This window comes from Nipponia nippon, unplaced genomic scaffold, assembly GCF_047370975.1.
Source record: "Nipponia nippon isolate SJK-2023a ecotype South Korea unplaced genomic scaffold, ASM4737097v1 scaffold_1, whole genome shotgun sequence".
NCBI classification, from domain to species: domain Eukaryota; kingdom Metazoa; phylum Chordata; class Aves; order Pelecaniformes; family Threskiornithidae; genus Nipponia; species Nipponia nippon.
Window position 1 is genome coordinate 120,485,248 of NW_028262290.1, and position 26,391 is coordinate 120,511,638.

At 40.9% G+C, this 26,391-nt stretch overlaps 1 protein-coding gene across 1 annotated transcript in view; it reads right to left on the minus strand.

Moving 5' to 3' along the window:
* Window positions 1-10,328: 10,328 nt before the first annotated feature.
* LOC104018488 (collagen alpha-4(VI) chain-like) overlaps window positions 10,329-26,391 on the minus strand; it is a 70,963-nt gene continuing 54,900 nt past the window's right edge. The window contains exons 23-35 of the mRNA XM_087735118.1: window positions 26,291-26,341; window positions 23,679-23,714; window positions 23,492-23,554; window positions 23,119-23,181; window positions 20,814-20,849; window positions 19,482-19,518; window positions 18,892-18,903; window positions 18,292-18,779; window positions 16,165-16,255; window positions 14,375-15,046; window positions 13,406-13,499; window positions 12,907-13,178; window positions 10,329-10,993 (exon numbers count right to left, since the gene is read on the minus strand). Of these exons, the coding sequence (XP_087591244.1) occupies window positions 10,821-10,993; window positions 12,907-13,178; window positions 13,406-13,499; window positions 14,375-15,046; window positions 16,165-16,255; window positions 18,292-18,779; window positions 18,892-18,903; window positions 19,482-19,518; window positions 20,814-20,849; window positions 23,119-23,181; window positions 23,492-23,554; window positions 23,679-23,714; window positions 26,291-26,341 (2,088 nt within the window). The 3' untranslated portion in view covers window positions 10,329-10,820. The remainder of the gene's footprint in view (window positions 10,994-12,906; window positions 13,179-13,405; window positions 13,500-14,374; window positions 15,047-16,164; window positions 16,256-18,291; window positions 18,780-18,891; window positions 18,904-19,481; window positions 19,519-20,813; window positions 20,850-23,118; window positions 23,182-23,491; window positions 23,555-23,678; window positions 23,715-26,290; window positions 26,342-26,391) is intronic.

Sequence of the window (26,391 nt, forward strand, 5' to 3'; positions counted from 1 at the left end):
CGATCTGAGAGAGCGAGCGCTAGTGTTATCCTTCTCTCACCCTTCATAATTCTAATTATCTTGCAGCTTCAGCACTGCAGATTAATTTTCTTCCTTGTCCCTTCTCTGACCTTCTTTTCTCTTCCTAACTTCACTCCCACCAGTTCCTCCACTGCTTTGCACTGAGCTGCCAAATAATTTCATCACACCTACTAATTTAAAACTTTCTCCTCTTTCTTTATTCTGATTTCAATACCGCTCTCCTTTGTTTTGCTTTGGTTTTATTCTTCCTCTCTATCCTCTTCCCACTACGGCTCAACGTCCCTCAGTACTTGGTGTGTTCCATGCCCAAATGTTTCTGATACCAGTTCTGTATAGGAACTGATAATGGAATTTTTGTCCTATGCTGAATTTGGCTGGAATAGAGAGTCGGTAATCTTCTCCCTTCATGAGTGCTAGGTAAACGATCTTCTTATTTCTGTAGTTATGCTACCTGCTATAGCCTGTGGTTTTTAAATTACATTTTTCTTCTTGCTGCAGCAGATTATTTTCTTCAACACAATTTCTGCTTTTAGATGTAATATCGTGGCTGGAGTAATTACAAGATGAAATGCTGTCTTCCTCCAGAAGTCTCACCGTGCATTATCCCATCTTAACAGTCCTCCTGAGAATGACGTAGTAATAATAGCATCAAATCAGTATCTGAGCCGCACGGCAGTACCTGAGCTAGTGTAGGCCCACGCTGTGCCCAAGAGGAGCTTTAAAAGGGAACACTGTGTGCTGGAAATACAGGATACTTCTATGCAACCCAATGCAGACTGGTGCAAGCTGGCTCGGAGGTCGGTAGCGTCGGTTCTGCCTCTGCAGGCACACCCGGCAAGGGGGGCACAGACTGCAGCAGAGTTGCATCCCACTGGTGCAGAGTGCAGGGGAATGTGGAGCCTGTCAGAATTTGGACAAAACCCAAGATCATTTCTACTCCGGGCCCTGTTGTTGTCCTGCTTGGTGATGCTGGAGAAGCCACTTCTACTCTCTGTGCTGCAGCTTCTCCATCTGTAAGACAGTGCTAATACAATTTAGCACTATTTGTCAAATATCTTTGTAAAACCTCTTCATAAGAATGAGCAATTTGCACTCTTCTATGCCTCACTTCAGTGTAAGTTGGTCAGATGTAATACATAGCTTCTACCTAACTGATATTTTAATTTGATAAAGACATCAAACAGTCCCTGGTTTTCACAATCAAACACTGTATTTTTCAAATGAAATGGAGATGATCTTCCATAGAATCATAGAATCATTAAGGTTGGAAAAGACCCTTAAGATCATCGAGTCCAACCGTTAACCCATCACTGCTAAGTCCACCACTAAACCATGTCCTCGAGCACCATGTCTAACCGTCTTTTAAATACCTCCACGGATGGGGACTCAACCACTTCCCTGGGCAGCCTGTTCCAGTGCCTGACTGCCCTTTCAGTGAAGAAGTTTTTTTGTAGTATCCAACCTAAACTTCCCCTGGCGCAGCTTGAGGCCATTTCCTCTCATCCCATCACTTGTTACTAGGGAGAAGAGACCGACCCCCACCTCATTACAACCTCCTTTCAGGTAGTTGTAGAGAGCAATAAGGTCTCCCATTAGACATTAGAGCTCGCAATAAGATTTTATTTTTTTTCCCCCCCAAAAAGGGGGGATGGGATTTGGAAGTAAGTAATCCTCCATTTTTCCTAAGGTCTTGAAAACTGGTGACAGACATCCCTGGAGCGTGAAACATGCATTCACCCAGAAAGGAAGTAGTCTGGGAAGAAATGGGTCATACAAGATGCTTCACAATACTAATTGACTCCAGAAAACAGTGGATGTACATGGCAAAGGCATTTATTGTCCAGCAGGTGCATTCAGATTTGATGTGAGTTGGACTTATGCCAGCTGCCTCTAAAGTCATTGGGATCTTTCCTTTGGCTTCAAGTGAGAGAGACAGTGATGTACACCTGCTAAAAGACTGACCTGCAGAGTTGTTGGAAAGGAGCACTGCTATGGGGCTGCCAAGAAACTTGCTACAGAGGTTCGGAGACTGTCTGGACACTTCCTTCTCTCTTCTTTCATTTCATGAGAAAGAGCAGGTTCCAAGAGCAGAACGCATACCACATAGGAAAGGGCACAAAGATCAGTCTGGGAAGACAAAACAGACAGTTAGCTGACATTGACCTTGCACAAACAGAAGTGATACCAATGAGCAGAAGGTGGCACCTGGATGGATTTGCATCTGTAGAGAAACCTTCTTTGACTAAAGACCCCATCATGGTGTTACTCTGTCAAATCAGCTTCTCAGTTCATGAAAACTCCTGGATTTGTCATTGATGGACAGCCTGATACATTAGCACCATCTCCAGGGGCTGGGACAGTGCCTTCACCTGACAGACCTGAAGAAAATGTGGACTATGACAATATCTAAGCATGAAATTATGAGCCTTTACAAAACTCTATTATAGCCTGCTATGAGTAGCACAGTAACACAGGCTTTGCTCTGAGATTTGATTTTGCCTAGCTGAGGGGCAGAGGAGAGACAGGAAAGAATGGCTGATGACCACTATAACATACTCCCTCTCCAGAAGTGCAGTTTTATGGGAGGCTATAAAAAGGGCACAGAGAATCTCTGGTCTAGAAACAGCAAAGAAAATCTAATTTCTTAGTTACAAAATATTTGAATTAAAACTTGCTAGGAAGGGCTTGCTACTGTGCGGATGTTCCTTTGAACAGAGCAAAGCCTATATTTTTAAAGGGAAATTTTAAATTTTATTTTAAGGAGACATGACACATTGTTCTGTATTCAATGGCAGCCATCTTCGTGTATAGAATATATGTCATTATTTCACTTTATTTCTTCAGTAAGAAACATTTTGTGTATAATTTTTACAGCTCTTCTTCCAGTTTAATCTTTTTTTTCCCCCAAGGAAGCATAAAGAAAGCTGCTGCTAGATCTATTCTTGTAATTTCTAGTAAATCTATGAGGTTACGCCTACTGCTAATCCTTCTGGCATTACACTTCGAAAGCAAGTTTTCCCAAGAAGAGTGCTTTCATTCCTGAAAATAAAACAAATTTAGACCAAATGTGTTCTTAAATTACTTTTTGGAGATGCCTATTATTAGTTTGTTCTTATTTCTTCTCCTTTTTTTCTCAGTGGCGTACCACTTGGTATAACACTGCTCTACTGTGCCAGATTATCAGGTTTATCAGCACGTGGTTATGAAAATGGAATCAGCCTCAGTGCAAGTTAAATACTCATCACTTCTGCCACTGCCACCACACAGCTAATAACCCACTACATTCCCAAGGGATTCTTGCTGCCTTAAGGGAAAGCTAAGGTTTACTATGGTGCTAGTGGCATTCCCTCAAAAAATACAGACTGCAAAGACTGCACTGCTAAAGTCACAAAGACTTTCTTTTGGCCACCAACAAACTATAGGAAGAGATCAGCCTCTGCATCTCCCTTCCACTCCAGAGAAGTGTCTCACCCCACAGATCTGCCAGCTAAACTTACAGGAAAGTTCCCAGATCCTATCAGGTAAAATGTTTAGGCTTAGCCCTGAGACTTGCAAAACTTTTGTTTTTCCCCAGGATTATTTTGTCAGAAGTGGGTTAGGGAGCCTTAACACCAGCAGATCTGAGAGGGTGAAAAGATAGGAAAGGAGATGTAGTGACCTCCTAGTTAGTACTGCTACCCACAGGTGTGCAAATGGCAGGCCCTCAGCAATACAAAGGTTAAGGGACCTCAGGCACTATGCAACGATTTATTCGTAGTAAAGGAAGCTTTACTCTTGCCATTGCAAAGGTGGAAGCAGGCAGTGGGGTTGGCCCAGGGCACCACAGCCCTTCCACTGCAAGACAAAGCTACTAAGCACAGAGATGAATCATGGGGAAATCTGCCTTCTTTGCAGGAGTTCTCAGTATGGAATCAGTCATATCCCTCCACTGGACTCTCTGAGTTTGGCTTGTCATGCATCAATAAAGCATGATGTGTCCAGCTGTGCCCTATTCAGAGCTACAGAAAAACCTGTTAAAACTGGTTGCTTTTGGCAAGATATGCAGAGCACTTCTTGAGTGCAGAGGAAGGAAGTAATGTGTTTTGCTGGTTGTAATTGAAAGTTTTTATTTAATAAGAAACTTCTATGTATCTTTTATGGCAGTGTCTGGGTACCAGAACACGTGATTGCTGCTCAAAGCACGTTTTCCAGCTGGATTCATTCAAGCAACCCAACTGCAGGCAGCAGAGTTATTGTGGAGCAACCAAGAGCAGGGTTCGCTAGGAAAGTCAATATTCAGAGTTACATACATTTGTACAAGTATAATATGTATGTATATGACCTATTAAAAAGCATGGGTGGATGGTTGTGTTGCACATCCTACTTAGCACAACAAAGTAACAATAATTTTGAAAGCAAACACAGCTCCCTCCAAGCCCTCAGTTTGCTTTAGAGGTCTAAGCAGTTCATTCCAAGCAGCCTTCAGCCGACACTACCTTGTTCAGCCATGATTCCATGTACTTGCAAATGTTATGGAAGAATTTTACCTGAATGATCCAAAATGACATATGAGGCTATTTTGCTCCATTGTGGACATGTGGAGTTAGTCATTAAGTAAAACATATTAGCTTAAGCTTCAGTGAAAGAGGTAGCAACAGGAACGGCTAGTGGGGTAAGGGAACAGAAAAACAAGACATAAGCAGGAGAAAATATTAAGACCCCTTGTGGTAAAGAGAAAAGGGCTTCCTGACTGCCATGAACTGGTAAAGGCTCTATGTTCAATTAACTGCACAAAACCCTGCTAATGGTTTTGCGCAATTTTTCGTGCAAATGTTTCTAATCACAATAGCTGGTTTGCTCTCGTGGAAAATGGTTTCACCCTGTCTCAACAAAAGAGAAGCTGCTGCATATTTTGGCGGTTAGCAGAGCTCCCACAGAAGCAGTAGCTACAGGGCCACAGAACCACAGCATCACAGCATGGGCTGAGGGTGAAAGGGACCTCCAGAGGTCATCTGGTCCAACCCACCTGCTCAACTAGGGCCACCTGGAGCCAGCTGCCCAGGACTGTGTCCAAATGACTTCTGAATATCTCCAGGGAGGGAGATTCCACAACCTCTCTGGGCAGCCTGTGCCAGTGATCAGGCACCCTCATAGTGAAAAAAGTGTTTCCTGATGTTCAGAGGGGACCTCCTGTGTTTCAGTTGGTGCCCACTGCCTCTGGTCCTGTCACCGGGCACCTCTGAAAAGAGCTTGGCTCTGTCTTCTTTGCACCCTCCCTTCAGATATTTATATATATTGATAAGATCCACCCCTGAGCCTTCTCTTCTTCAGGCTGAACAGTGCCAGCTCTCTCAGCCTTTCCTCATATGTGAGATGCTCCAGTCCCCTCATGATCCTTGTGGCCCTTTGCTGGACTCTCTCCAGTATGTCCATGTTGCTCTTCTACTGAGGAGCCCAGAAGTGGACACAGTACTCCAGGTGTGGCCTCACCAGTGCTGAGTAGAAGGGAAAGATCACCCCTCTCCATCTGCTGGCAATACTTTAACAAATGCAGCCCACGATACAATTAGCCTTTGCAGCAGAGACATATTGCTGGCTCAGGTTGAACTCTGTGTCCACTAGGACCCCCAGGTCCTGAAAAAAAAGCAAAGCTGCTTTCTGGCTGGGTGGCAACCAGCATATATTGGTGCAGCGGAGTTATTACTCCCCAGGTGTAGGCCTTTGCACTTCCCTTTGTTGATCTAATGTTGAATGAAAAATGAGAAAGGAGTTCCTCAAGCTGCACTTCTTGTTGAATTTCACAAGGTTCCTGTCAGCCCATTTCTCCAACCTGTCCAGGTCCCTCTGGATGGCAGCGCAACCTCTTGGCATATCAGCCACTTCTTCCAGTTTTGTGTCATCTACAGACTTGCTGAGGGTACACTCTGCCCCATCATGCAGATCATTAATGAAGATCTTAAACTGGTCTGGACCCAGTATTGACCCCTGTGGTACACTGCTAGTTACTGGCCTCCAACTAGACTTTGCACCACTGATTACCATCCTCTGGACCCAGCCATTCAGTCAGTTTTCAATCCACGTCACTGCTCATCCAGCCCACACATCAATAGCTTGTCTATGAGGATCTTATGGGAGACAGCACCAAAGGCCTTACTGAAGTCAGGTAGATGATATCCAGTGCTCTCTCCTCATCTACCAGGCCAGTCATTTCATCGTAGAAGTTTGTCAAGTTGGTCAAGCATGACTTCCCCCTTCATTAACCCATGCTGATTACTCCTTCTTGTCTTTCATGTGCCTGGAGTGGTTTCCAGGATTAGCTGCTATGTCACCTTCCCAGGGATCAAGGTGAGGCTGACTGGCCTGTAGTTCCCTGGGTCCTCCTTCTTGCCCTTCTTGAAGACAGGAGTGACAGCTACCTTCCTCCAGCCTTTGGGTACTTCTCCCAAACGCCATGATTGATCAAAGATTATCAAGAGTGGTCTCGCAATTAAATCCTTCAACTGCCTCATGGGTGCATCCCATCAGGGCCCATGGACTTAGGTATGTCCGGTTTGCTTAAGCATTCCCTGACCTGATCCTCTTCCACCAAAGGTAGTTCCTCCTTGCTCCAGATTATCCCCCTGGTCTCCAGGACTTGGGATTCTTGAAGGCCTGTCACATACTAGGAAACAGCACCAGGCCACTACTGGCAGCCCTCCAAGCACCAAGGCTCTATAGCTCAGTGAAAAGAGCAACACTGACTTCTTACGCATTGATAACTGCCAATCCCGTTCAAATTCTGCACACGCATTGCACCTTGCCAAGATGCGATGGCATTCACCTCATATCTCAAGGAAGAACATAAGACTTACATTCCATTCACTCCGGGTTCAAATTATGGCCAGGACATGTACCAGCCTTGTTAAAAAAGGGAAAATTTACCCCTTACATGTTTTAGGATGAGCTGGGCTCCTTTCTTATTAGAAAAGCTGGTCAATTCACCTGTCAGATATGCAGCCAAATTCTGCAATAGGAGCTACAAAACAACACAAAGCCAGAAAGCCGGATGTTTTCCCTCAAATGTGCTTCAGATTTTTTCTCTCTCACAGGCAATCTGGCCACATTAAATTAAGATATGTATCACTAGGTCTAATTAATATAAGACGCAATCTGAAACCTTTTACAAATTAATACTAGATGATGACCATTTTCATATCATTAGAACGCTTATAACAAAAAATAACCAAATAAGCAAGGGCATTAAATTTACTCACTTTCATTCAGCAGAACTCACAGGCAGTGTTTTGGTCCCAGGGACATCTGTTCTCTGTTGATCACCTTCCTTTTCAGAGGATTGGGCGTCACAATTCAGCTACTCTGGATTACAAAACTTGAGAGAATATGTGCATTTGGGTTGACATATGACAGTAGTAGTATTAGGTTTAGTAGATCTACCTTCTTGTACTTTTTAAACTACAGATTATCTTAACTAAGGCCCTTACCAGCATAAACATCACACACAGGTTTATTGTGGCAAAACTAAACTGCTTCCTAAACAGATTTATAAGCATGTGGCTTGACTCTCTAAACACAGCCTCTGACAACATCCACGAAGAAGCCACTTCCTTGTTACTTCTGAGAGTTTCATGTTTCTTTTATAGTTTGGGAGGAATTTGGGATCGAGCAGGGAGAGGTTGCTCTTAATCTACTCAACTGAGCAGCGAGTACATCTTCAGAAGACTGCTTTTGTTAGAGGAGAGATGTTATCTCATGGCAGACAGTCATATACCAGTACAAATAGTCATACCCCAGTTTCTACTCTGTTAATGGAAAGGTATTCCTATATTAACTAATTTGTCTTTAAAAAGCAGGATTTATTAGCATTGGCACAAAGGCCTTGAGCTACAGTGTTTAAACTGCTTTCAAACTGGAGCCCGCTGCAGGAGAAGACATATGGTAGCACAGGCTACGTAAGCACAGCTGCACAAAGGCACCTGGGGGACAGGATGGGAGGAAGGGCATGCTCTGACCTGAGGAGATCACTACGTGCCACACCATACGTTGGAGATCCTTTTACACTTCCATCATCCGTTTACACCACAGCCATTCAAAAGAATGCCAAGGATTCAAAAAAAGTAGGTGCTAGATACTCCATTACCTAGAGCAATGTTCTGAAGTTTAAGTGCCCACAGCACCAAAAATACAGAATCAACTCAGACAACATATGAAATTCAGCACCTAGATTTGTCTCAAAAGACTGTTACGTGCCTAGAAGCAGCAACACCAGAATACTTCACTGGCATTAGAACTTAGTATTTCACAAAAACATTTTACCATCTGCAGCAGTAAGAGAAGTCTGGTCAGTTGCCCACAAAATAATTCTTTTCATATGTTATCTTGTGTAACTGATCTGAATTGCTATAGTATTCCATATGTCTGAAAAGGAAAAAAAAAAAAAAAAAAAAAGCCTGCTGCTTGCTGGACCATTTGACACAAACAGAAGGATGAGAGAGGGGTTAGACAAGAGACCCCTAAGATTCCTGTGGTAGACAGCATATTCCTCCCTTTGGAAAACAGCCCAGGGGATTTATGCCAGGGATGAAAGAAGAAGGAAGAACAGATTAGGAGGCTTTGAGAGTCATTCTTCAAGGCAGGGGGGCGCTGGTTGGTCTTATCCTGCATCACTCCAGAAAGAGGATCATCAACAAGCCCATCTGAGGTAATGAGATTGAAGATGTGCGTGTAGAAAGCACGAGCTGGTCAGTTCCACACTGACATATAAATTCCTCCTTATCAAGGAGAGAGGATCCCACGCAGCAGGACTGTTCCCTCACTGAAAAACAAGAATTTTGAGCCAGCAGCAAGACTAGCCCCAGATAACAAGGGCCAACTGAAAGGAAGAGATGGATTGCAGGCAGCTGAGATACATCAGGGGACTCCATGTCTCTCAGGCCAAAGAGAACCCGAGATATCAAAAACTGCTTCTGCTACAAGTACAGAGATGTTTGATTTTTAACTTCTCCCTTCCAAGCAAAAGAATTATTTACTTATCTGAGCAGAATGAGAACATTACAGTTCTAAAGAAAATAGGAGATCAAACTGCCAAGCTGTCCTGCCTTAGAGAGAAGATTCCTGTGAGTCTCATGTAAAAAACAACCTAGTTCTCCAAAAAAGGCAAACTCACTTCTCATGTACACCTGCCTTAAGGGGAGGGAGGTGTTGATTTTGAAAGAGGAGAGAAACTACTGCCAACTGGCAGCATCTGTGAAGAAACAGCTACCAGACAAAGAGAACAGCATTTTGGAAATCTAGATATTAAACACTTCAGAATTAAAAGCACTGCACATACTGTAGTAAAAAGCAAACCCAGGTTCAATTTATCGCTTCACAAAATAAACAAAACAGCTCTAGCCCCCAAACAGATAGCTAAGGTGCCTTCCTTAAGTAACATTTCCCAGTCACAAATGCAGAAAAAGAACAAAAACAGAGTAGAGTATCTCCGACTCCATGGCAGTCCCATTCTGTCACTTGCAAGAAAACCCAAAGGTGAAAGACCAATGGCTTCATCAACTCACCCATCCCCACTCAGACTTTGGGTCAGTAGCAGTAACCCATGAGACATTTTGACCCCTCCTCAGCTGAGCTAAGGGTGGCACTGTCACCTTTAGCATTGAGTTGCTCAGCATTATTATAGCCCTGAGGCTGGCAGAGCCTCACAAGAGTTCACTGTTCAAAGTTACTGTTTACAATAGACTCCCTCTCGGTGACCTGTGGGTGACAGCCAAAAGCACCAGGCTCTGGAAATCCAAGTTCATGTATGTTCCTTAAAAGTTTCTTGAGGAATTCTTGGCCAGTAGTCTGTGCAAATCTAAAAAGATACCTATCTTACTGTAGACAAATACAGAGAAGAACAAAATTCTAGGTGAGTACAGCCACCTCTACAAAGAGTGGCCCAAGGTGACAAAGTTAAATGCACCATGACTTCTACCAACATAAAATGGGCAACAGCAGAGTTTGGGTAAGTCAGCAGAGCGTGAAAGCTCAGCTAAGTCCCATCTGCCTGCATTTATTATCTTTAATCAGAAGATGTCCTCAGGGCTTTTTCTTTTCCTCAAGAGCAACCACAAAAATCTGATGTTCTAAAATAAATGCACTTGTCTAAGCTTTGGTAACAAGGGAAAGGGACCAATGCTTATTTACATGTAAGAAGCCACACTATGAGAATACACTTACATCTGTTTCAAGAACTAAGAGCAGAAGTGAAATATTTGAGAATGATTGACTTTATTCACATGTTGGATTATTCAGAAAAAAATTAAAAAGCCAAGAATGATTCTATGGTAGAAAATCCTCTAAATCACAGTGAAGTAAGTGCTAGGAAGCCTATGTCCTTTGAGGGTTAAATGCTTTTTGGTATTTTCTATAAGCAGGATAAATGCAAGCAAATGCATCAAAACATTTTGACGTTAGTGTCTTGCATCCGATGTATCGCATCATGACAATTTCTGAGGTATTGTTTTATTTTGTTCAGTACATTTTAAAAGTGCACATTTTGGTGTTTATAGAACAAAGTCAAATTCAATACTTTTATCCCTTTTAAACAATATACTGTTGGCTAACAGAAGTTTCTCTGTACTCAACATGTTGTATTAGATCAACTGAGAAATAGTTTTAATTTTATTTTCACTATTAAGTTACTAGATAACAACTGCACAATCAAGTATTTATTTCAACAGAAACGTGGGAGCCGAGTGGCTATGTAAAGCTTTCTCTTTCAATTGCTTTTCCCCATCACCCTGATAGCATAACTGAAGAATTAAAGTAATTTAAGTGTCTCTGCACTAGGAAGACTCTATACACAAGAATCCACATTCTTCCTGCGTTTCAAATCTATTTTTATTGCCTCCACAGCCCCCGTACCAGAACTGACCACGCATTTTCTGCTCTTTGTCATAGTACCACTTCAGAATGTAATTCTGACATTCTCCACTATCTTGAACAAGGTCACACGCATCTGGAAAAGGCAAATAAGAGACAGATTTAATGAAAGAAGGATTCACCCTTCTCAGCATTGTAATTTCAGGGAAAAGTAATGTTCAGTGCAAACTGGCAGAGGAAAGGTAGCCAGTATTCAAGGTCTAAGATTCACTAAGTATTCATCCACAAACCCACAGTGCCGGCGTGGCCTGAAGTCCCTCTTCTTATGATTGATTTAACCAGAAAGAATGTCTGAAACAACTAGATTTTCAGTGGCAAAAACAGAAGGAATGCTAAAAGGTCTTTAGTCTTCCAACACAGACTTTTTACTAAAATTATTGTAAAATGTTTACACCTGGTCTATAGGGACTAGGTAAATAAAGCTTTTCAGAATGTCCCTCTTCTTTATTCCAACTTGTTATACTGGTATCCATCACTAAAATTTCATAAATGAACATACATAGATGGTTAAATTATCCATGATAGTCTCTTAGCCAAATCCCAGAGTAATATAGATATACATTGCATAAATTATCCCAAAAGTAGGTGAGACTAGCATACTTCGTAGCAATCTGGTATTCAGTAAGTACAGATCTAACCAGGTTTTACCAATGTAAATTCAGAGTTACTCAAATGAAGTCAGAAGAGCAGCTCTAGACTTTGGTATCGGTACGACATGAAAGGGAAAGCACTGAGAAGTAAAGCAAAATACTGATAAAACTACCCAACCTAAAGATTTAAAATGACATAACCTTCTCCTCCTAATCAACTGAAAAATAATAATCTCAAGCAATAGATCAGTACAAAGTGTATCTCTCAAAAGGTAAGTTCTGGAACTATCTACATGTATTTAGAAGTAAACTGTTGGGTCACTAATTACAACTCAGGACTGGGAACAGCAGTTCATGTGTCTCCCGTAAGTGGCTCAGGTCACTGTTCACATCATCAGTGCAATGACCCTGACTACTTCCTCACAGAAAATACTTTATTTGTAAAGTATAAACAGTAACATACCTTCATGCTATTGAATTTTCTGTGTGACCACAGAGTTCATGAAATGATTAATGGGAGCACTACTTCAAGAGTGTATACATGCAGTCGGGCAACAGGACCAATTCCATCTGTGCTCAGCAAGTCTGTCATGCACTGTGGATTTATGGCATTCCCAGAGGTACGTTAGCTCCTAATTAAAGATCCAATATTAAAACAGTTTTGCAAAAGCACTGCTCCTGTCTCATCAGGGATGGGGCTACCAGACATTCCCAGAATCATTTTTGAGTGGAGAGGGATGAAAGACACTGGGATGGCAGCTGTAGTAACGAGCTACCATGCCCAAAGCTATGCAGACACCGTTGCATTTTTTTCACAGAAATTCTCTCCAATTGTAGCCTAAACAATAAAAACACTCAATAGCCTTAAAAGAATCTTGGTGACAAATTATCTCACAATCAGCTTCCCATACCTATTGTATCAAATGGCAAATCTGCAAAGACAAATGCATATTTAGGAAGCAAAGTAAAAAACATGAAGAATAAATATTTTTATAAGATACCTCTGCTGAGGGATCCTGTTCTTCCTACAGGAACAGACTGTAGCAGAGATATTTAGCTTCTCCATGTTGAGCTAAGTTAGCAGCAGGAGTAACTCAGTAATTACAGTGCAACTTGGGGATTTAAAATGCTCAGCTGTTTTAGTAAAGGGGATTAGAACTTTATATTATTACGAAAAGTTACAAATCAAAACTAAAGTCATAATGACACCTGCAGTTCAGCCTTTAATTATGAAGTCTACTGTATAGATTTGGACTGAGTACAAACATATGGTGACAAAACACTTTGGGAAATGTAATTAATGGAAATGCTTCATACTGTGTAAATATTCAACTGAGCCCTTCACAATTTAGAGTCTTTTTACTGAATTAAAAAAGATTTTCATATTCTAAAATCATACCATAGTCACTATAGGCAGCTCTAGTTTCTACTGTTGCCTCTAAGTTTTCCTCGTTCTCCTCCCGAGCTTCTCCATACTCTTGTGGCTTTTCTCCTTCAGCATCTTCCTCTGTGAAATACTCACTCTCCCCATAACCATATCTCATTTCTGGTATCGTGTACACAAGTTCTGCAGTGGTCTCTCTAATATTCTCCAGGACTCTACTTTCAGTTCTTTCAATGTCTTCTAAACCATGACCGTAACCAGTTGCATCAATTCCAGGAAAAGGGATCCTTCCAAGGAGGGGGGAGGGGGAAAAAAAAAAAAAAAAAAAAAGTATTTAAGCACAAATATGGCCTCAAAAAACGCATCTGGTTCATTCCTTTTGAATACCATGAAAAAAATTTTTGATCCTGATCATGTTTCTGTTAAAGCTACTTTGAATATAACTACTAACCCAAAGGGAGAAATCTTATGTTCAGAGATACACACTCAAAAAGTTTAATAGGCAATTCCAAACCTTTCAATCATAGACACTTCCTGTTGTGTGTCTCCCTCATCTAAGTTTTCACACTCTTCTTGAAGTTCAGGTGGAGGATAACTGTTCATTTCTTCTGTGGGGAAAGCACAAATACCACGGGTGAGTTTTAAAGTCCTCCAAACCCCAGTATATTTAATAAAAGGCACTATATGGTTTTTTTGTTGTGAATTGGAGTTTGCATCTTTCAGTAAGTAACACAACGTTATCTAGAGTGACTGGCACTATGTCCAGGAAAATGAAAATTATGTTAGAGATCAGCTAGATGAGAACGACTCCTGAACCAACCTTTTATACTTTTGTCTTGCTCTGTAATACACTATTTATCCTTCTAGAGAAACTTTGACATCTCTAAGTACATGCTTCTTATGAGGATTTTAAATCAGTGACAGTTTCCTTCTTGATATTCTCTTGTTTGTATTTCAAAGCACCTAAGACCTGCTAATCTGCATGAATGTGTCTTGAAAAGTGAAGTTCTTTCTCTGCTCTACAGAGGAGGAATAACTGCAGTAAAAAGAGGTTAATGCCAAATCTGCTAAATGTTTAAACTTGTATCTGCCCCAAAGCCTAAATAGGCATAAACAGCTCAGTAAATCTGGACTTGCCAATGGTCAGAGTAGAAATGCAGGCCTAAATCAGGAATATAACTTTATTCTCTTAGCTGAAGAATGGTCTTTCTTAGTGAAAGTAGAGTCAACAAAGCCACACATTAAATACAAACTTAAGGGAGAAAAAATACGTAAGGCTTTGGCCTAAGGCACCATTAGAATATGTTCTGTCATTACTGGGACTTCCATTAGTGTCCAGCATCTGCAGCAAATTAAAGATTCACTGGCTAGGTGAATTATGACTAGAAACTGAATGATAGTGCATATACGCCGACTACCATTTTCTACACAGCATTTCTCTTTCTTTCCATAACTTAAGCAAACATCACTGCATGTTACTTACGTTGTAGAAGATTTAGAAATGCCCGGCTAAACCTCTGAGCGTATACCATCTCAGGTGTTGAAAACTTGCCCAATGTGAGTAAGTGCTGGTCTGTGGGGGGGCTTGACAGCTCCATCAGCTGATTGTCACTCACATCATTGCCAAGCGCAAGAGTGAACAAGGTGAATCCTTGGCACTTGGCTCCGAGTGAAATCTCTCTCAGCTCCTCTCTGTCCCACGTGCTTGTTTTGCTTCCAACTATTGCAAATATGACCCTGTGTTTTCTTTGTCTGGGGGCTTTAAAGAATACATTTTCAACCGTCCACTGTAGGGCAGAAGCAATGGCTGATGGCCCTTCCAGTTGGTGAACAGACTCTTGGATATGTTTCTTCATCAAATCTTTATTGCTGTATGTGACTAGATCAAACTCCAAGGCCACAGGGGTCTGGTTTCTGTCAGGCAGGAAGCCCCTGGGAGCCTGCTGCACCAGTGCCACTCTGATGCCTCCATATGATTCATTTGGCTGTGAGGAAATGACAAACTGATCTAGCATTTTGCTCACAAAGTCTTTGGCTCTCTGAAACTCTTCACTGCTGATGCTGCGAGAGCTGTCCATGATGTAAGTGATATCCATATCCATCAGAACAGGGGGAGAAAAGGGCACCTCGCAGTTGGTACTTGGCTTGCATTTATCTAGAGAGGAGGAGCCAACAGGCAGCAAACTATTTAGCAATACAACAAAAGCAATAGTTTAGAAAAAAACTTCACACAGTCCTACTCATCTATATTATTTTTCTTAAATTTTAATTATAAAAAAAAATCAATTTGGCAACTTGAAATCTTGTTGCTCTAATAAAGAATAGATGAGACTTGCTGAACAAAGTTTTGAAATATCATGGGAAATTATTTAGGCATGAGAGCAAAAAACATTCATAAGGTAAAATTTAACAGATAAGTTCCCTTGAGAAATTTTCTTCTATTGAAATCTAAACATTGTAAAGGACACTGGAACAAACTCTGTTTTTAATCTCAGACCATTGTTCAGCATTCTGAAATATTATAATTTAGTAGCTTCTCCCCTCCCCCCCCCCCCCCCCCCCCCGTAGAATTTACAGTAAATGAGCCTGGTTTCCCAGAATCATAATGCTATTTCAAGTGCATTTCTGTTAAAAAGCAGATGCCAAGCACAATAATCCATTTTGCATGGCTGAGACTGCAACTAATTAAACAGCTTTTATGGTTTTGAGATTCTAATTCTTACCAGCCACTGAAGGGGAAATTCAAATTGTAACTTCTCAGCAGTGGTAATCTGTAACCAAGGAATGATCTGGCACAGAGGGCAAGGCGGCCCAGTTGCAGAAGGGGTTAAACTGGCTGGGAGCAGGAATGCCAGAGACAGAACAACTCCCTGTAAGGGAGTGCAGTTTCTCTTGGTGATGACAAGAAACAGCAACAGCATTGTCTTGTAGCCATCCTGGAATGGGAGGACTCAGGGTCCACCTTTGGGCAGCAGAGCTGGGCTGAGTCGCCCTGTGCAACCGCTCATGGGATTGGTGCTGGTGCAAGTGTATACAAGGAATCAGCTCTTAACGCATCTTTGCAGACTCCTTGTAGAACCACTTACGGCAGTAGGACTCTGCCCAATGCATTGTTCATTAATTTTTTTTTTTTTTTAAATATTTAAGTACAAACATGTTTAAGGGGTACCATAAGAATTCCCCAACACCGCATTGCAAAATAAAATCTATAGGATTTGTTATTGAAAGGGTAAAAAGACCAATACAACAGCTGGAATTTGCAAAAAGTCTTACCGAAGCAAAGTGTACAATACGTGATGGTCTCCAAACTTTCATCCTGTTGTCTTTCCCAAACCAATAATTGAAATCTTCTAGTATCATCAATCTATATTTTAAAGCAGACACAAAAGTAACATTAAAAAGATATACATGAAATACAGATGTTTGCTCTTAATACTCAATGTCATTACTATTTCTCTGTTAAAATAGATACTATCCCTAACATGGTGTTTTCACTGTTATTGTAATATTGAACAGGTATGCAGAAGACTTTTTCAGTTGCCATTCTGGAGCATTCCGATTGCCCTGGAGCATTACAAGGAAACTGCTTTGTGCCTAAAGGTTTAACTCCATGCTGTGCCATACAGAGATTGCCAGGTTTGTGTAGCTGCTAATGACAATTAATTGGTGTTAGCACAGCTTATTAGCTAAGAGTACAACCTACGCATTGCCTGTGATCAGCTGAAGAAAGACAATCTTCCCCAGTAGAAGATTTGACCACAGAAATGCTTGAGGAATCCTGAAGAAGCTCCAACAACATCCTACAATTCCACTGACCACCCAACCCCATCCAAACGTGATTCAAGGGAAAAAACATTTCCTTGTGGACTAAGATAAATAAAAATGGCTGTAAAATATCATAATATTGCAGAAAATGAACCATATATGTAGATAAGCTAAAATGGTGAGGAAAGTAGCAATTACTTCTTTGCATTAAACTTAACCTTTGTGTGTGTTATACACAACACATACACAACACAATTAACTTCTGATTAACGTCTGCAAAGGATGTTACAGATAGGCCTCTTCAAAGGAATTAGAATTGGCAATGACTGTTTAAGTGATCTCCAGACTGAGGCTCCTAAAGCAAACTAACCAAAGCCAGTAAGTGTGGTGACAGGCTGGTAGGATCATGAAGATTAAATCACCTCTCAACTGCAAGGGCAGAAATCCATCTGAAAGAAAAAGGGATGTTGCATTTTCTTGGGTGGTGGTGGTGAGGTTGGTTGCCTTTCCATCACTGTAATCATAAAGGAGAGCTGCGCAGTGAATTTCTGCCTTTGCCTCTGCTAAACAGCTTTTTTAAACTTTTCTACTCCAAAAACTGATTTATGGAAAGCCAGCACCTTTGTAAATACCAGATGTCATCATATGCATTTGGATTTGTAATCTGTTTATACTAAGTAAACAAAATACTGATGCTTGTTCCTGTTTATGCTGTGGAGCAACCCAGTGAATAACCTGTGAGCTTCCTTCTCATATGTCAGCAGAATTTTTTCATTCTGCTAAATTAACATTCAGCCAGATAAATATGTGAATTGACTAATACATATGAGGCTGCATGAGAATAAATGTAACAGGAAGATTAAAGGGCTGACTTAAATGCTACTAGGTTAGTAGTAGGTCAGATAGCAAGTTTTGCACTTTTTGTCACATGTAAGTAAACATAGTTTCCTTCTATATGGATAATTTTGAAGAAACAGCAGCTGGAAGGAATTTTATTTGGAAAAAGTTAGAACAGAGCACAGATGACACAAAAATAAATTGAAAAGAGAAAGAACCTGGAATCCATATTATGAAACCTTAAAGAAACTTACAATTGTTTTCCTTTGGTACCCGGTAAAATGAATTGCTTATTTTTGTTTACTATCTTTTTATGTGGAGTCATATTTTAAAATAAAAGTTAATTCTCTCCTGTACTAACAGTAATACAGCTATCAAAAGGAGTTCTGCTTAATTTAATTTTCTTTTGAAAAAAGACTAGTGTACTTGAAGCCTTCTACTACTATTTTTTCTAGAAGCTAGGGCCACAGTTTGTTAATTAAATGGTGTCACAAATTGAGAAGAGAAACGGCATAGGCAACCAAGTGAAATTAACACAATGTTATTGAGATTCTGTGACTTGGTCTAAAAGCACAAGTCATAAATAATTCATAGGCAGAAAGGTCAGATCGTGATCATTATGGTCAAGTGAATCAAATGTTTCTTTGTTAAAATAGTAACCTTTAATATACCCCTTTCTAATAAGGGATTGGACAGTTTCTGTCAAACTTCCTGGCTTGAGAGCATGTTTTACTCAAATACTAGTAGATACCAAGTAAATGGATGACTAACTCCATTTTCTATAGTCTATCTACTTACTGAGAAGGCACGTCTGACATTTGGCACTTCACTGAAGGCAATAACCACTGGAGTGATATCCAAGGCACTCAACTCAAGTACAGCTGTGCTGATAGCAACATCATCCTGCGATGGACCGTTGGCAAAAAATAGGGCAACTTTTCTTGTGAGAATGCCCTGACGAACACGTTTGAAGACATTTCTTGCAACAAATCTCATGGCTGCCCCAATATTACGTTTTTCAGTGGATCTCTCTAGCGGTATTCTCTGGACTGCTTGTAGCAGCATGTTGCTTTTTTGGAATTCTGAGAATCGGATGAGATAGCGCGTATTGGTATTGAAAGAAACAACAGAGACACGAGCGCCTGTTGGGCAATTGCTTTCACTGATCCTAATGGCCTTCAGCAATAACATAACAATGTTCCTCATTCTTTCAAACACAGCTGGCGTAACATCTTCGGACATATCAAAGGCAAACACCACTTCAGTTGGATAAACTGGGCATGTATCTGTATATTGAAATAAAAAAAACTGTGTGAGAACCTTTCCACAACTCAAACATTGTTAGTTTTTTCTTCAAGTCTATAAAAGAATGGACATGCAGAGGCCAGATGGGCTTACCTGATGAGCAAGCTGGAATGAAGAGGTGGAGAACAAATAAATTATTTTGGACTCATATTCATTAAAATAGTGACGTATTCACTTGCTTTTACTAAAGAGCCTGATCCAAAGCTCAGACAACTGACAGAATCTGTCAGTGAGAGACAGCACTCCTTTTCCACAATCAAATACTCAAAATAGTGCAATTCTACTAGATGAGAATTACAGAAATTGTTCTGGGTTCTGCTGAGCACACAAGTCAGAGAGAATGAACACTCCCAATCTGAAAGACAGGGGACATACAAATACAGTCTTCTCTCAGAGAATTCTCCAAAGGGGGTTGACACAATGCCAAAGAATTAATTTAATCTTAAATGAGGACAAGAGACATTTGTTACAGTTTTTGTAACTAAGAGATAGGAAAAATAAGCAAAAAGCATAAGCCTGTTTCATACACCTGCTGAAAACCCCTCAGAGTTAACAACTACCAGCCATCATCAAACTGAACCCAGCTACAAACTGCCAGTCTACAGGGTTTCCAGTGGGGGTTATTCCATTTAAGAAGAGTGACCAGGTGGAATCAGAGGTAAAAGAAGATGATCCCTACTTACGGCAGTTTTTTCGTGTAAAATTCACAAGTTCACAAGGCTGCAAGAACAAAACAAAAAAGCAATTAATGGCAAACTCCAGACCATCCCAGACTGGGAATTTTACTATTGGTTTGAACTGAAGGTCATGGTGAAGGGTTTAGAGAAGCTGTATGAGGAGCAGCTGAAGTCACTCGGTCTGTTCAGCCTGGAGAAAAGGAGACTGAGGGGAGACCTCATCGCGATCTACAGCTTCCTCACAAGGAGGGGCAGGTGCTGATCTCTTCCCCCTGATGACCAATGATAGAACCTGAGGGAACGGCGGGAAGATATGCCAGGGGAGGTTTAGGTTGGATATTGGGAAAAGGTTCTTCACCCAGAGGGTGGTGGAGCACTGGAACAGGCTCCCCAGGGAGGTAGTCACAGTGCCAAGCCTGACAATATTCAAGAAGCATTTGGACAACGCCCTCAGACATATGGTGTGAATTTTGGGGTTGTCCTATGCAGGGACAGGAGTTGGACTCTATGATTCTTGTGGGTCCCTTCCAACTCAGGACATTGTATGATTCTATATCCCAGCTCCTGAACTAACTCTCACTACAGTAAATCCAGAATCACACATTCCAGTTCCTCTCTATTTCAAACAGTACAGGGGCTCTGTCCCTGCTGCAGAAACTAAGGGGTTTTTTAGACATGCTCCATTGGCATTTAAACGTGCTCTGGAGTACTGAACAACCATTTATCCATTCTTTATTTTATGTAATAATCTGATCTAGGAGGTCACCAGGCAATGACACTTCCATAGGAGAATGGACATTTCAATAGCAACTCACATAGGAAAAGAGAGGTCCACAAAGGAGGAGAGGACCCTTTTGGGCATAGAACACACCTGCAATAGTATTGTCTGCAGGTAGTTGTCCATGCAAGGGTTAGATGGAGCCTTTACTCAGAAGTGTTCATTTTACATGGGATTAGGATTCTGAAGAAATCCTGCCCTGCTATTCCCAGTGAAAACAGCTGTTGCTGAGGAAATGACTTCCTTTACAAGAGGGTGAAAAGTAACCCTAAACCTGAGCCGGTGTGTAAATTGATATGAATGAAGAAACAGAGAAAGGAATATTAACGGTCCAACAGTTTGTAAAAGTTTGGACATGGCGTTAATCCATACTCATAATTGTTTCTTGGCCCTTGATTATTTGCAAAACAGAAGAACCCACTGCACTCTGACAAGTATTTGAAAAGGATACGGTTTTCTAACAGCTAATTGTGCTCATTGCAGTCAGTGCTTATAAATGGAAGAAGACTAAAACTGTTAGTTCCATGCAGTGTGCAGTTAGCTGTAAGGTAATTACTTACTTCCATTACAATGGTGCCCATTGGTCCCTTGGCACCCTGAAACAAATTAAACAGGTCCAGAAAATCAGACCCTGATAACATATTTCCATCTATGGCTCTGTAGCCCAAAGAAAATGCAGGCATACAGTGTTTCCCTGATAACCATTTGTGAATTTGAAATATGAGGAGACATCAGTTCCCAGCATGGATTTCTGTGGACCTGTTCCCAAAAGAGTTGCAGGCTACTTCTCAGACCTATTTCTCAGTCCATTTTCCTTCCTGGTTTTATAAATGCTCAATACTTGTTGCCCTTGAGGACCAGTATAATTCAGAACTGGATTTCCTTTCTAAACAGCAATTTTTGTGCTGCGGTTCAGTTATCTGCACCTTACATCCTTTTCAACCTCTGATATGTGGTAGGCTTGCCCTCTCCTCTTGCAGGGTACAATCCCCACAGTTCTTCCTTGAGAGATCCTGCAAGACCATACACACATCATGACTGCTCAACCAGCCTATCTAGCTTTGGCTACTCTGCAGCCTTCTCCTTGGGAGCAGTGGGCAAATGCCAGGATTCCAAGCATCTTTTTTCAAAATAAAAGTATTGTTTAATCTTCAGAACAGGAATAAAATACAGGGAAACAAACATTTTTCAAGGCAGCTTGAAAGTTTTCATCATGTGTGCAATTCAGATGTGTAGCAAGACTACTAAAAATTTTCACTTACTTGCAGGGGGCTGCAGTGAGATACACCAGAAAAATTTGAACTCCACATCCCACAACGTTTACCTTAGCCTCTCTCCACCGTAACGCTACAGTTTACCAAAATCATACACTTCCTTACGACCCCAAATTACAACCCCATCTCCATATTTGTTGCTTCCCCCTCCAATTAACCTTCCATTCCTCCATCTCCTGCCTGAGCTATCTTCCTCATCTCCTCTGCTGTCTTGCTGCTAGCACCATCACAGCCATTCTATGCTTTTATCTTCATCTGTTTCCCAGCAGGTCCCAGTTCTTTTTTGGTACTGTTCAGCAAGGGTTAACTGTGAATTGCCTGAGCCCTAATGAATGCTACTTGCAGCAGCTTATTAGTGGTGACTGAGCTGTGCAGACTTGACCCACACAGACAATCATGCCACCAAGTTAGGAAGGATGGGTAAAACAGGCCTGTTATGGCTGGCCCTGCCTACTACCTGTACCCCTTCCTGCATCCTTCTCTCTTTTACTTCCACCAGAATTCCCCCTTTCCCATTTCACCGATGCACTGCTACTGCAATAATCCCACCAAGCCCATACCTCCCAAGCTCCACACTCACTTCTACATCTGAAGAGGAGATCTTAAGCTTGAAATCTCTCTGAAGAGTTCTTGGACCATGGACTGGCAAGGCCAACAGCTATCTGGCTCATCAGCCCACAAGGTCTGTCTGTCTGTAACATTATATGAGCAGCCAAGCAGCAGGGAGGGCAATGCATTCCAGCTAGCACTCTCGGCCGTTCTGGTGCCCAGCATCATAAAATAAAGTGGGGCAGGTATGTTCATTGACCAGCACAGTGTAATGACAAAAAAAAAAGAAAAAAAGTTTTCTAAGTTGCAGGTATCCCATGGGCCATGTTGTACAGGTAAAGATACTGTTATCAATCATGTTCCATATTTAAACTAAAAGACTAAGCTTAAGAAAGTTTAACAAGAAAATAATTAACAGAAGAGATTATTTCTGGTTACCATGGAGCTGATTTGCAGAAATGTTGCAAGATAAAGATAGACACATAGAGGGATTTTCCTAACTGCCTACAATGTTAGTCCTAAATCCTACTGAAATCCACGATCCTTTCCCCTGTTTAGATAGAGAATAAAACTTTTTGTTGTATAAAATACAGATCACAGGCACTGGAAAAGTACATCAAGATGTCTACTTGTATATAAGGATTAACAGGTTACAGTCAATTTAAGCTTTAAGTAATTGCCTGTAATTGCAAGTCTGATTTTACATGGCTTTTCTTTTTAAATGAAAAAATGCATTGGCTTTCAGCAGAACAACTCAGTTCTATATTTTAGTACTCTCTTCTTTTTTAATTAGATATTTACCCAGCCTAAAGACAATACCAAATACTGTGGAAGAAATTCTGCCCTGCATTGTATCATTGCAGTTCCATTTCCAACAGCAGGTGCTCTTGTGCATACACATCCACAGGCAAGATGTAACTCTATACAACTGCCAGGCTGATTAAACATAGTTTACCAGATGAAAATTATTAAATATTCCATTAATCTAACAGCAAGTTTAAGAGCAATCTAAGAGTGATTTTTTAAAATAAAAATATATTACCATAGGTCCTGATGGCCCTTGGTCCCCTGGATCTCCCAGGGAACCTGGTGTGCCAGAATTACCCTAAAAATAGAAATACAAGTTTTATTCTTTATAATTGCACACACAGGTGCAGAATTTCAGCAGAGAAAAACCTCTATAGCTATAATGTGAGTTGGATCCTGCATTTACAAAAGATAGACTACTTCCCCTAAGAATTATTAGCAACGAACATCTCTAAAGACTTAGACCTGCATTTTCTCAAGACCTCTTGCCCAGGATATGGCAATAAAAGACCAGAGTGAGAACCAATTTCAAAATTTTTTGATGAAGAAACACTTAAGAGCTTTACTCACAGAACTCTTCACAGAGTTAATAGATTTATCATTCTTACTCTTCTACCCCTAACTCCTTTGGGTCCTTCAGCTCCTGGAATACCCGGGTCCCCATCTTCTCCCTGAAGATTAATGACATCCAGAACTTTATAGGAAAGGAGAAGATAGACAGATAGATAACCACTTCCAAACAAAAATAATGTAAAACAATACATAAAGAAAGCAAACATGCCCATTTAATCATACCTCTGGACCGGGATATCCTATAAGTCCAGATTCTCCCTACCAAAAGAAAGGACAAAAACTTCATAAGAATCTAGAACTTTGTGATCTGCTTAGTGTTTGATGTCTTTAAACAAAAAACAATTTCAAAATTATTCTTAGCATTCCACTCCATTCAAGTAATAGTGGCTACTACTCTGATCTCAAATGACACCATTTTAGATTAACACCTTGTTCATCTAAAAGAAGAACATCTTAAAAATTTCCAACAGTTTCTGAATTTTCAAGAGTATTCCATTTCTCAAATAAGTGTTTGTCCTGGTTTTGGCTGGGATAGAGTTAATTTTCTTCCTAGTAGCTGGTATAGTGCTGTGTTTTGGATTTAGTATGAGAATAACATTGACAATGCACTGATGTTTTAGTTGTTGCTAAGTAGTGTTTATACTAAATCAAGGACTTTTCAACTTCCCATCATCTGCCAGGCACACAAGAAGCTGGGAGGGAGCACGGCCAGGACAGCTGACCCAAACTGGCCAAAGGACTATTCCATACCATATGACATCATGCTCAGTATATAAACTGGGGGGTGTTGGTCAGGGGGCATTGATGGCTGCTCAGGGATGGACTGGGCATCGGTCAGCAGGTGGTGAGCAATCGCATTGTGCATCACCTGTTTTGTATGTTCTTTTATCATTATTATTATTTTCTCTTCCTCTGCTGTCCTATTAAATTGTCTTTACCTCAACCCATGGTTTTTACTTTTTTTTTTTTTTTTCCCAATTCTCTCCCCCATCCCGCCGGGGGCAGGAGGGTGAGCGAGCAACTGTGTGGTGCTTAGTTGCCAACTGGGGTTAAACCACGACAGTGTTTTATCAAAACTTATTTAGGCCTCCTAGTAACACAGTGGAATTCATGTTCAGTGATCATAAGTAAAGCATAACATTCAGAACTCAGTGTTTGAACGCAGTTTCAAAATGCTGTACCCTCCATATTAAACAGTGATACCATAATATTTTGTTGGCATATTAGAAGTCACTTCATTAACTGTTTTCAGTTACTTCAGTTCTTGGTGTGTTCTTTGCCCTTACATGAGAAACAGGAGAACTCTCACAAAAACCAATAAGAATTGAAGTGTATCTTTCCTTGACATTAGAGTAACTATGAGAATTCACATCACTTACGTATGTCCTTGTTTTAAGAGGTCCCTCCCATTAAAATGGACATGCTTGTCAAACATCATATGACTTTATCCTATAATTTCTAGAAAATTACATGGAGATAGACCCCACATGACACCTAAGAGAGTGTAATGTGACTGTGAACCTGTATAATTCATAGCAACCTTAAGTAAAACCTATAATGCAGGCTGTTCTCTTAGCTATCAGGGGAAACCAACCCTTTCTGGATCACTGTTCTAGGATGAATTGGTTTTTTATTTGTTTTTATTAATTGCTTTAATTCAGGCGCTGCCAAACCTTGGGCAGACACATCAGTGTATAAGAAGGGCTTTAAGTCAATCCTTTAAAACAATGAATAATGACAAGAAGATTTAGCAGAACCTTTTTTTCCTCATTTCTTGTAACAAGGAGGATATGCCCTGAAATGAACAAGTGGGAGATTCCAAGAGATTAAAAGAACTAGTCTTACATATAACGTGTAACCTGTGAAACTCCCCCATCAAAGGAAATCGTTGGGGCTCAGAAGGCAAGAAAAGAGACTGGATAACAAGAAGCATCAAGAGTCATTATAATAAAAATGACTCTAGAATTAGACTCTTTCTAAATGACTTTAGAAAAAGGAACTCATCAGTTGGAGAAGCTCCTGGGAAGCCTTTCATATCTTTTCTGCAGCTTCTGCAGCACTCTGCTTCTCCCACAAAAAGGAAGAGTGAAACAGATGGGCCTCCAGTGAGATCCATTGGACCACTTCTGTTTCACAAGCAACAGGAAAGGACTAGTGTTGTAACACTACACAAACTCTTTGAAAGGAGGACTACAGCTGTTTCCAACATCCTGACCATTTTGCTCATGGACTGACCCACTGGTGTAATGATTTTGACCTCATCCTTTCTGTATACTTCTTATTTTAGCTGGATTCTTGTATGTTTTTCGAGAACTGGGCATTTCACTGCTATTTTTCCAGGGCTGTGAAGGGAATGATAAGAATTTCTAGATATGTAGCAAACCAGAGGTTAATCCTCAGATCTTACTGCTGACCATAGGAGCACAAGGAAGAATATTTCACATTAAAACAGTGATGATGGTTGGAGAGCGTCACCCTCACCTTGGTAGTCAAGGAATCCCTCCTTGGAAAGAAGAAAAATTAAGAGAGTCCAAGGTGGCTGGCCCACCAATATTTGCCAACAAGAGTGGCTAGTCAAGCAGACTGAAGTGGGGAGAAAGCACTGTGTACTCCAGGAAGTACAATCCCCCATACATGCATACACGCATCAAGGGAAAGAGTAAGACAGAGTAGTTCTCAAAAGAATATCCTATTGCAGAATTTCTCACAAGGTTGGCTGTGGGAAGGCTGAGCCTCTTACTGAACCTCAGAATTTTGAATTGAAAATGGATGATCGTGTTTGATTCGACACTGCAGAATGGAGACTGTGAGAAATCCTGACTCTAAGCACTCACCTTTGCTCCTTTGCTCCCTTCAGGACCGTAGGCATCTCTGCCATTCATGCCCTGCACAGGTTGAATATATCATGAGTTAGCTTTTAATAGAGAATTAGATT